Genomic DNA, 12456 nt, shown 5'->3' with positions numbered 1-12456 from the left:
TCTCTCAGAACTTTGACACTACATTTTACTAAGAGTTACAATGCTTTGGCAAAGACTCAATATGGACTTTAAAAAATTCTGTTTATTGTAGCATCCACGGGACACCACTTGGTCGATTCTGGCTTCGGAGTCGTTGGCGTGGCAATTCACCTTCAGAACTTCGACACTACATCTGCTTAGGGTTGCCATACTCCGGAGACCGGTCTAATTCGGTTTCGCCAGCCCACGGCCTTGTGCCTATAAGGCTGGGCATGAAGAATATGTGCAGGAGATCTGTGGCGCTCATTGATTGGAACCATAAGTCTGTAAGTAATCCATTTTTGGATAGAGTGGTAATAGGATTTGGTAGTAAAAAAATTTAGAAATAAATAAAAAAATAAACAGTAAAAGCTTTAATAATATGTAGTGAATCGATAAAAATAGACGAATGGAAAAAATGTGTATAAATATAGTACCTAATTCGTAATTCGATGATATTAATCTCACGCTGTGTAGTTTAGTGACTTCAAATTCTATCGGTTAATACTATAACTTATTTTGAAGTGTTTTCATAAAGCTAACATTCATAAAAAAATATCGTTGATAAATTAAATTTATGAAAAAATTATTGCCTTATTGTCTGTATGGAATGTACGTCGCGTACTTGCTGTCACAATCATATATCTTTCAGATACCAGTAGTGGTGACACAAATGAAACAAGATGGCCGCTTCCTAATTTCCGTTGCGCCAGATCCGTGTCCACAGTTCGTGGTGCACAACCGCACCGTCACCACTCTTACTATAGCCCAACCTGTCAAGACTTCCGAAGAACCTTCGACATCCATCACTGTAGTAAGTAGGATTGAATACTCTTGTAATGAACTTGAAGTAAAAATCAAGATGGCCGCTTCTGTTGAGGTAGAATCAAGATTGGAGTGTTAGACGACGATGTAAAACTAGTAAATTTTACTTTTTATGAAAACCACAAATAATTGGTCTATTCTAAATTTCCCGATTTTATCACTTTTTAATTCGACGTTGGAAGTCATCATTTAAAGCTTAGACCTATGTCGCTTTTTAATCATGGCATCACATTTATTTTAGGTAAGTTATTATAATATTTCCATTTTAAAACATTTATATATCGATGAATACTATTGTGCATCGTTAGGTGACTTTTCGCACTTATATTGTTGCTTAGCTCAATCTTTTATATTGTGTAATGTATATTTAACACATATTTATACAGGCGGAACGAGAATGCGACGGCACCCGTTGGTTCTGTACGATCCCCCCCGGCGCCATCACTCACTATTCGACTCCCGCGCATTGCGCGAGGTATCCACCCCCCGCCGTCGCATGCGCACCGGAACTGCCGTTCCTCATCTTCGCTAAGGCTAAAGGTAACATAATTATTTTTTTAAGGACTTTCCTTATTAGTGTAATGATATTTTCAATAATAATGCTGTTAGGGGTAAAATGTACATTAAAAGGAACTTTAGTACAAATCCATGAAAAAATAGAAACATTGTTGCTTTTTTCTTTTCATTATTTACTTAATTGTTTCTATCAAAAATATGACAACAAACAGTTATAAAAATACTTATAGAGTTCTTACTTGCAATACAATCTAGCATATTCTGTGTTAAAAAAATCTGTACGGTTGTTATATATTCTGTATGACAGAGGAAGTAGAACCACAGTGGTGCCCCGCGGTCGTAGCGGCGGACGGAGAACAACTGCTGCAATTACAAACTGGCATTACGCTGAAGTTGCGCGTGCGCACCTACCCCCACTCCACACTGCTCGAGCTGCAAGACGTAGATCATGTAAGTATTATTTTTTTAATTCGACCCTCTTGAACGGAAGTTTTAATAATTAATTTATTCTCATACTCTATGTACAATATACCAAAAATCTTTAACAATTTCTTTTTTTATATCGCAGACTGACCTATCTGCAAGTGACATCAGAAAAAGATTATACGGACCCTTCGCGGATTCCGTCACAAGTATTGTAAGTATTTAGTGAAATAATTGAAAACCCAATGGCATTTTTTATCATCTTCATGTTTCAAACACGCTTAGTTATTGGCTCCTACTTGTTGTTCAAATTTTAATTTTATTTTTCATTTATTTCTATGGTTTAATGCCGATCTTTTTTTTACTTTGTTGTTTAATCGAAAACATAAATAAGACATTGTGCCTGTATTAGTCTAGACACGGTTAAATAATATGAAAAAAAAAGTAACAATAATTTATATTGTCATCACATCAATATGGGTAATTTGATTATCTTTGATGGCTCTTACTCTGTATTCAGCAGGCAACACAGGATGCATCTGGAAAACTGCAAAGAGTGGGCGCAGACGACAAACGTGAGTCCTTAATTTTACATACTCTTGTCATTATAAATCGAATAAGTATAAAAAAAACTACTCTCTCGATAAATATAGTTTCTGAATTCATATACAAACCGTATATAACGTCAGTATTTCGTGTTGATGTAAGTATAAAAGACAATTCTAATCCTTTCCATATATACCTAGATAATTATTCTGTGGCTAAAATAATAAAAAAACCGCAAGAGAGAATCGCAATTACTGAAACATACAAAAATAATCTACTTATATTTATTTCAGTGCTACGTCCTATTTATAGCCAGTCAGATACGCAAGTACCCAATTTGCCTTCACAAACGGCTAGAGACAAAAGTGCCAAAACCGTGTCGACGCCACCACCACAAGACCACGTGGTCTCGCTGACAGACCTCAAACCTATACCTGTGAGCTCTTCGGGACAACTGGGCGTTATCAAAGACGTTACCAAGTCGAATTTGCAGGTAAGATCTATAACTAAGGGAAGAATTTGCAAAGTCGAATGAGACTGAGGTAGTGTTGAAACTATTGTTATAGCAACTAACGTAACAAATTTAGTACATATTTCACAAATAGAACCAATTTTTCACAAAACAGTATGGGTTAGATTTTTTTGGGTTAAACCAAATCGGCCCCGTAGCATGGTATGCGCGACGCCGTTTTTATCGCGCGAAAAACTATCGCTGTTCCGTTTCACGTTATATTAAAATGCGAAACAACTATAGTTCGCGTCGTGCGTACAATTATACGGGGGCTGGATGGGTTTAAATCACGGAAAGTTATCAATCAATAACTTTGGCAGATTGGGCATACTGAGAGCTTGGAAGATCTCAATGAAGACACTATTTCAAAGGCCAAGAAACTATCAATTGACATCGAGGAGGAAAAGTTGAACCTTGGCCGGCGTGACAACTCCTCCTCCGACTCTTCGCTGGTATATCATGATATACGTTATCCTGGTAAGTTAACGTTGTTAGTTTTCTCAGATAAAATCAGAAAAGCAATACCTGTGTACTATTGTACCTCTTTCCACACTCATTACTCTCTTCACACAAGCCGGTCGTAGGTTTCCAGTATTCTTGACCTGATAATATCCAAATTGTTACAAAATTAATTTTTGTCGTAAATTAGTTTCAGATTGGGAAGAAGGCGAGAGTTGGCCGCGCATGGAACGCGCACGCTGCGTGCTTGACGCCATAGTTATTGAAGTGTCGGCGACGTCTGAAGCTAGACCATTGTTAGCTTTACACGCCGGCAGAGTGGCTGTACATGTGCTAGCTCATAACAAGGTATGTAAAGGTTATAATTATTATAATCTGGAAATGCATTTATGTTACAAAAATATTATTATCATGGGCGGACCCCGGATTCCTCTCTAGAGTTGTGAGGACGCAACCCAGACTATCGTCAAGAGTTATTATTCTTCTGCCGTTAATCTTGTAGATTTACCTTCGTAATTACGATTATATGAATAAGTTTTCACAGTTCAAGGCCCGACGACTAACATAAGCTACGATTACCCTGGCGAACCCGCTTACAGCTAGTGATTTTCGTAGTCAACATTATATCTATATTTTCTCTTCGTCAGAAAACAAAAACAACGGTCGCAATATCCGATGTCCAAATCGACAACCTTCAGTACGAGACTGGACAGTTCGATTTCGGCGTCGTGGCGAGCACGCGCAACGATCACTTGACAGTGGACAGATGGCCGCCTATTTGGAACCTGTTCGCTAACAAGGAGGCCTTCAAGACGAGGAAAGAAGATGCGAGGTTATTGCTGATGGTACAGCATGACAAGTGGACGGTCGCCGATTTTACTTATAACGGTATGTAAAAGATACCTCCAGTATAAAACTGCACTTTAGTTAGTGGTCTTTGTGGCCTCCGGTTACCCCTTTATTATATGTTCCGATAAAATATTAATACGATAATAATTGGAACGTACAAAATGTTATAATTTATTTAAATTGGAACATATGTATATAATGTTCCAATTTATTTTATCAGAGGTAACAGAAGTGGAAATGGCGCTATGTACGTTGAAGATTTTACGTCAGCGCCTTAATAAAGCTATGGCTTTTGAGTGTTCCGCCCGCGCCGCCATTAGATGCACAATAGTTATGTAATACTCGTTTGACCCGCGGCTCCCTTTGACCTTTGACTTTCCTTTTTGTGCTTTAAAAAAGTTTGGACAGATAAAACGGAAGTGGAAATGGTGTTGGGACTGATAGCACTATACTAGCGCCTTGATAAAGCTATGACGTTTAAGCATTCTGCCAGCGCCGCTATCACATGTACTATAGTTTAGTTATTGCTCGTTTTTTTGTTTTGAATAAATTATTAGGTATCTGTCACTGTCCCTTTTGGTAACACACTCCATGATAAATTCATACTTACTCTATAAGATATCCTCTATGGTTGCTATGATGTACATATTGTAAATAAATGATACATAATGTGAAAACATAAAAATGTTTTATTTAACATTATCCATAACCGAACTTTGACAGAGATAACGGAAGTGGAAATGGCCCTGGGCCCGTTAGCACTCTACGTGGAAGACGCTTACGTCAGCGCCTTGATAAAGCTCTGGCGTTTGAGCGTTCCGCCCGCACCGTTATCAGACACCGAGGCCACGTTAGCTGACGAGAGGATCCTGCAGCGGCCGCTGAGGCTGAGGATGTTACACCTGAGGCCGTTGGAGATGACACTCACCCTGCACACCGCGGTTAGTGTCTTTAGTTTTTAAACTAAGATTAAAATATTTACAAGATGTTTTTCCCTATGTCATAGTTATCATGAAAAAATGAACTGATTTAGAAATGGTTATATTGTTTTATGTTTTCAGTATGTTTGATGTTAATGGTACCACCTGTAGGTGGTAGGATAGTTAAGTTTGGCTGAAAGTACTCTTATTTTGAGTGTAATCGAGAAAGTACATTAGTTTTAGTTTTAAATTACCAAGATTAAATGTTTAGACGTTAGATAAAAAATTGCAAGGACATTCGACTGATACAAAACCGAATTTGGTATATTTATTGATATTAAATGAAATAAAAATCGTATTTGGCTGTTGTAATATACAAAGTGGTTGGTATGAAGTATCCTTAAATCAATTGGATTAATTGGTCATTTTTATTGTGAACAGTTCCGGATGTACATAGCCCTGGACCAGAGTCCGCTACGTCTATCCGCGTTCCGACTCCAAGACATGATGACGTCACCGGAGCGACTCACACACGCGCTCACCGTGCACTATTTGTCCGCCGCCATACTGGGAGCTGGTAAGGAATTATTTGGGTTTCTGACGGCCTCTGTGGCGTTAGTGCGCTTGTCTGTGTCACAGTTCGTTTCGAATCGGACCCGGGCATGACAACGAACTTTTTCCGATTGGCTCGGGTCTTTGATGTCTTTGATGTTTTTTTTGACTGACATAATTTTTAGTGTGTTCATATCTATATTTATTTATAGAAATATTCATATTGAAATAATTAGTTTAATTAATATTTAAACACTTTCCACTTGCCACGATCCCTACATACACCTTGGCTTCATCCACATGCAAGCTCGTCGTTTATCATATTAAATTTTAATGGACTTTCTCGTTCTTCGAGGCTTTAATTTTTATTCGACAATCCAGGATGGGTGGTCGGTGGCCTCGAATTACTCGGCGCTCCCGGGGCCCTAGCGACTCGTCTCGGCGAGGCCAGTGGCGGGGTCCGGGGCATCGTATCAGCAACCGCGGCTGCACTATTGCGTTCCTTCAGCGCGTGGGCCGGTTCCCTGGCTAGGAACCTGGATATGTTGGCTGGAGATGAAGAACATGCTAGAAGAGCCGCTGCGGCTAGGAGAAGACCGCCACAGACCTTCATGGCTGGCCTGGCTGCTGGGATTACTAACTTTGCGATTAATATCTTGGGTGAGTACTTTTCCTCTTTCTCGATGAGTTCTTAGCTAGCTAGGAGGGTTCCAACATATCCAGATGAAAAGGTTGGCTTGGGATGAAGATCATGCGAGGAGAGCCGCTACGGCTAGGAGGCCTTCATGGCTGGTCTGGCTGCAGGGATAACTAATTTCGCTATCAATATTTTTTTATGAGATATGTGTTTATTTCTGCTAGGGACCTATAAAGGAAAGAGATACATTTTATCTATAGAAAGTATAGTTTTTTTTATAAGTTCTTTATTTGCAGCTGCTGAAGAATAAAAGCAAAGTCCGAAGTAAAAGAAATCCCATTGCAACCAATTGCTCTAACATAAGAAAAAATCCTTTTTCTCAACTTGATGCGAAACTGAGTTTCCATGGCAGCCTTAAAGAAAATAATGTATTGAGATCAATTTTATGTTCAGGTGCTGTGGGCGGCTTAGCCCACCACCCACTAGTGGGCGTGGCCGTGGGCGAAACAGAAAGTGGTGCGGCGGCGTTACGGCGCGGTTTAGTCGGAGCTCTTGCAAAACCACTCAGTGCGACCGCGGATTTAGTCGCGTATGCTGGCCACGGGCTACTGAGTCAGACTGGATGGGATCCTATACCACAGGTAAGGAATCAAAGATACTAAGAGTATGAGATGCTAGCTCTGCCCCCATCATGGTGGATGAGGAAACATTGTTTGGTCTGGGTTCTGGGAAAACTGTTTAGTGCGACTGCGGATTTGGTCTAATGTTAGACCTGGTTCACTCTAATGTTATTTTCACCTAGAATTCTAAACAGGCGCGTCGCTGCAGATAAACATAATGGGCGAGTTTCTCTGCAGAATTTTGTGTTGGCAACATTGAAGATTATAATAATTTCTGTTTGTATCCAGCCACGGATCTTAGATTGCGAGCGAGAACAACGCTCGCACGCCGCGTGGCGTCGCGACTGCGTGCGGTGGAGCTTCAGACTGTGCGAGTTGACTCCGCTCGGCGGCTTCGAAGTTTTACTCGATAATGCGCCCTTGTTGCTACTACTGACACACAAGGTAAATGTAACAGGCCAAGTGCAAGTTTAATGTTATTATATAATAATCTTATAATAATAAAAACTACAGAATTTTCTATATTCAACTTTGACCTAATGAATTGGGTAAGATATAAAAATTTACAAACGTTTATTTGCAGGCGTTACAGATTTCACATATTTTCCTAAAAATAGGGTTACTCTAAATTATACCCATGTATCAACGACTTTATGAGATACTATAGGTGTCGTATTTAACCCGACCGTTCTATAACAAGATTCGAAATGTAGTTTGCTTATGTAGCGTAAGGATGCAACAAGAGAGCAATTCCGAAAATCACTACGGATTTTGTGAAATTTTTCTAACATTGTACATAATATTATAACTAAGCTTCTGTAAAAATTACTAAGAAATAAATAAAAATATGTCTGTTTGCAGTTCCTCGTGGTAGCTGATACCGAATCAGAGCGGATTGTTGAGATGATAGACTTTAGGTTCTGCTCCGTGGGCCCCTACCATGGAGCCATTATTGAGGTACGTTTACACACACAATTACATTTTTGTTTTTGTTACATTTAATGGTCTGTATTTTTCGCACCTACGTCATTATTATCGTTCATGCTTCACAGAGACAGACAAATTATCACAAATTGGCCTAGCCCAGAAGTAGTAGACTCGTGATATGGGATACTACTTACTCAACGATACAAATTAATTTGGTCATAGTTTATTTCGATCACCTACATATAGTAGATTTATAGTTGAGAGCAATCAAACAACGAAAGTCTTTATTTTTATACGTATTCATACAACATTCAACGTCTCATTCATCAAAAGTGGATCTCTATGTATTGCAATAAAGAATACAATCCTTAAATATAAAACGCTCATAGTGAGAGTGAATAATTAGGTATTTTCATACATTTAAGATTCATTTTGAGACAAACGTACGAATTTTGAACACATTGATACCAATTCATTGAAATTTAATGAATTTGTTTCTAGTTGAGTGTGACACAAAGACGTTCAGCCAAGTTGCCTGAGACGCGGGCGACAGACGAAGATGACGAATACCAGGTAAATGTTTACGATCACTTTGTTTCTCATTACAATCATTAAGGTGCATTATAATTAACTTAATGAGAAAACGTGCAATACTATAGCATGATTACCAGGTAAATATTGCTCATTGAATTAAATATTTTATACATTTACCTATACTTACGTGTACAATATTTCCTTCAAAAAAATTAATTTAATAAAATTTGTATTTATTTAATGATAAAAGATAAAAATATAAGTGAAATCCATTCTTCCCGCCGAGACCGTAGCTCACTGTTGTGGCATTAATGATGTCTCTTGTAAGCTTCCGTGATGTCTGGTAATCTGGTCTATAAAGTCTTTTGTGATTGCTCACTACCATGTGTGTTGTAAATGTAGTTACAAAAAAGTATTAGGTCGATCCAGTTCGTTTAACGCATTGTTTGTTCATCAGATAAGCGCGGCGGCCATGGCTCGAGTAGCGCGATACACGGGTGCGGAAGGCGCTAGTTCTACCGGCGAAGCGCGAGTACTAGCACTTATGTGTGCTCCAGCGAGATCTCATGCGCTCTACGCCGCGTTAGCAGCGGCCATACATCACAACGCCGACTCACACTTCAGCCTACTGTGATAAAAAAACAACCTAGTGATTAATTCATTTCATGACCAAAGCAAAAGCAATTTCTATGTACCTTTTCAAGGTCCTATCTTAACTTTAGACCCAACAATTCCCTTGCCGTATATTGCCTGAACAGTTAAAAAGATAATTTTTTGCTTACCTGAAATGTGGGAATAGTAAAAAAGGTTCGAGTAGCGCAATATACGAGTGCGGAAGGCGCTAGTTCCAGCGGCGAATCACGAGTTCTAGCACAAATGTATGCTCCGCCAAGATCTCACGCGCTTTACACCGAATTAACAGCCGCCATACATCACAACGCCGACTCACACTACAACCTACTGTGATAGAAACATAAAATGAAAAGCCTCAAAACTGTGTTCTAAGTAATGTTATTACCGAAGCAAAAGCAATAAATCTTGTATATGTTTGTGATTTGCTGTATATTATAGCCTTAACGGGTGAGAAAAAAATAATTTCCTGTGTAAATAATGAACGAGGTGGCGTTATACATCCCCGCCAATATATACCATATTGGCGGGGATGTAACTAAAATGTTAAATTAATATGTACCTACCTGTAAAATAAATTTACCTGTCAATTTAACACTATTCGTCGAATCAAATTAACGATCATACATCTGAAGTTATCCAAATTCTAATAATGAATAGTGTAATATTTTTATTTATTAAATAATGATGTCAAATTTCTAAGTATTAATAATACAACTAAGGTATTAGGACCCCAGGAATAGCATCTGCCTGGCGGATTTCATTTTGTGGCCGGCTGTTCGTTCCCGTTATTAATATATTGTTCTTGCAATATTAAATACTGATAACTGGGAGCCGCCTTCGAACTTTGCCTTCGGAGAGACTAACTTGCTCAATAACTAGATTACTACTAACTTGTATTTCTGAATATATTATTACCTACAGTTTTATCATCTAAAGTGTTCATAAAGCATATAAACTTCACATACATGCCAAAATTAACCCACTTAGAATTTTGAAACGGATTAGTCTATGAACGTTGGCCCTATTGGTCGATAAAAATAATAAGGATTAATATTTAAGTATCAACGCTCAAATGCAAACTTTATCACCCTTCTTTTGCGATTGCAATGATGATATTTAACAACAAAAACCTGACTCACCAAATCCAGAAACTTGGTCGTAAAGGCGCACCCTGTTCCCCTCCCTAGAAAAGTGAGGATTTAACCGGGACTAACGCTAGGAGGAAGATGACTTTTAAACTTTTATGACGCAGTTTTTTTTATTTTAATGCCACGCATTTGGGCTGCGATACCTACTTTAGACGGTTAAGAATAAAGATGATCGAATAGGTAAATGTTAGTTTCTTGTTCATTACTTTAGGATTCAATTTGTATAAATGTTTACTACCTACACTATAATGTTTGTCATACTCTATAAATATTTTGTAATTTTGCAATTAAAGTAAATACGGCCGGGAGGGCTATGACGCGAATACCAGACGATTAGACCAATTTTATTTGTACAGCATTATTGAAACAACATGGTTTATTTTTTGCAAAAAGCTACGTACACTATATATCATTGATATAATTGCCTACAATATTTTTAAAATTATATCTTAGTTACAAAAGGCCATGTCCTTTAAACAACAAGTCCTAAAAGTCATTTCGGAAAAGATCAAATTTATTGGTCTACATTGAAAGTCTTCTATTCGCTGCTTGTATGGCAAATTTAGCAAAGAAATTTGGTATTCAGGACTAAATCTAATCTATAGAAATTTCGATATTAACACATATTTAAAGATCTTAATTTAATTTTTTATGTATATTTAAATTAATACGACATTGTAGTTGGAACATAGCATTCGTTTGTTATTAAAATAATAATAAAAACATAGTGAGAACCGTGAGGTAATAAGGCTCAAGCTGAAATTTATAGCTGGGAGACAAAAAAATGTATCACGGCTCTTAACTTTTATGGGGAAGGTTAATAAATATGTATATAATGATGAAACATTAAATTTCTTATATCGTGTTCAATTTCTTTTGATTTTGTACAGTCGAGGGCACATTAACATAACTCGCAACTTGTATAGGCCATCGACTTTATGTGTTTTAAATATAATTTATTTCAGTATTAAAAAATTATGTTACCGACCAGCATTTAAATATGTGCCCAGGTTTTAAAGGGAGTTTTTAGCCACATATAAGTATATGTGATTACAGCTGCGAAATGGCTTTAAGTTGTTATAAATTTATCTGCCTCTAGTAGTCTTCACTGTTATGACTGTAGTAACTGGCAAGTGTAAGCACGATCAGATGAGAAGAACTATACCTACTTATAAGAATGTCGATAGACTTAAGCCGGATCCGCTGCGTTAATTTATCAGTAAAATAAACAAAAAGTGGTAAGATAAATTAAGAAAATTTGCGAGCGAAACATCAGCCGCTGTAATCACGTATATTCTTATATCTATGTATATTTGATTGAAATTATTTATGTTGCACAAATTTAAATAATTTAAAAATGATTATTTCAAAATTATCTATTTGATATCTAAGCGCCATTAATTCCATGGCCTTTGAGACTGTAAAAATATATTTTATTTAATAAAAGATGATTATCAATTTGTTTTTTTAGTTTGTGGACCTTTGTAGATAATTTGTGTATAAATATCCCTAAACGCTATTTTCTTCAATACTCGGTGTGCATAATATATTTTTAACTTGATTCATAAATCTAAATGTAAAAAATAAATTATTGCTTTATCTATACTATAAACTTTGTAAGTCTACACTTGAATGGAAAACCTTTTTGTCATAATATAGATTTTTCACATCATAGTCGAAGACGTCAGAACTAAAATACTGATAACTGGAACCGATGAGGCTATCGTGATACTATATTTCTAGAAAATGTTCACACTTTTATTCTATATATTGCGTTTTTACTTCACTTATTTCATTCACATTCAGCGGACTTGTTCAGAAGAATGCAACACCTATATTTTATTTGTTGGCCGTAGGTATCAGCTGTTGTCTACGTACCGTGTTCTCGCGACGTGTCGGTGTCGGCTGATTAACCTCTTAACCTTCGTGCCTGCAATCTGCTCCTTTACTATTTGATGGCCCATATCCTGGACCTTGGCACCAATCATCAGCCCCTGTAGCGGTGCCATTGTTCTATAAATAGGTCTCTTATAGTGTTGACTATGTCAAAAACACTGTTCGGTGCATCCTCTCCATTATCTGTCATCATCCTCGTGGCGTCAGTCACGTTTGCGGTCTTATTTCTCCTGGAAAAGTCCAGGGTCTGCTTGTCACCATGATTCTGGATTGATGAGTCAGATTTTTACACGTAGCCAGTCCCGTCTGCTCCGCAATCTTTGCATGGGAACATAACCCATTTTAGATCATGGTCACGCATTGCCTCCAAGAAGAAAGCTGAACTTTGTCTGATTATTCCTCAAGATGTTATTTGTATAGTTTACGCACCTACCTACATATC

General features: G+C 37.6%; 1 protein-coding gene across 4 annotated transcripts in view; it reads left to right on the top strand.

Moving 5' to 3' along the window:
- The window catches only part of LOC106130565 (uncharacterized), a 50965-nt gene extending 39406 nt beyond the window's left edge, over positions 1–11559 (top strand). For all 4 annotated transcript variants that reach the window (XM_060953417.1, XM_060953416.1, XM_060953414.1 and 1 more), the window contains exons 69-86: positions 92–305; positions 671–832; positions 1230–1383; positions 1667–1809; positions 1928–1996; positions 2303–2357; positions 2622–2821; positions 3160–3316; positions 3489–3646; positions 3946–4186; positions 4871–5088; positions 5509–5644; positions 6001–6279; positions 6710–6897; positions 7165–7320; positions 7738–7833; positions 8305–8376; positions 8795–11559. In XM_060953417.1, the coding sequence (XP_060809400.1) occupies positions 92–305; positions 671–832; positions 1230–1383; positions 1667–1809; positions 1928–1996; positions 2303–2357; positions 2622–2821; positions 3160–3316; positions 3489–3646; positions 3946–4186; positions 4871–5088; positions 5509–5644; positions 6001–6279; positions 6710–6897; positions 7165–7320; positions 7738–7833; positions 8305–8376; positions 8795–8971 (2875 nt within the window). In that variant the 3' untranslated portion in view covers positions 8972–11559. The remainder of the gene's footprint in view (positions 1–91; positions 306–670; positions 833–1229; positions 1384–1666; positions 1810–1927; positions 1997–2302; positions 2358–2621; positions 2822–3159; positions 3317–3488; positions 3647–3945; positions 4187–4870; positions 5089–5508; positions 5645–6000; positions 6280–6709; positions 6898–7164; positions 7321–7737; positions 7834–8304; positions 8377–8794) is intronic.
- The last annotated feature ends 897 nt before the right edge of the window (positions 11560–12456 follow it).

This window comes from Amyelois transitella, chromosome Z, assembly GCF_032362555.1.
Source record: "Amyelois transitella isolate CPQ chromosome Z, ilAmyTran1.1, whole genome shotgun sequence".
NCBI lineage: Eukaryota > Metazoa > Arthropoda > Insecta > Lepidoptera > Pyralidae > Amyelois > Amyelois transitella.
This window is presented reverse-complemented; position numbering and strand designations above follow the sequence as displayed.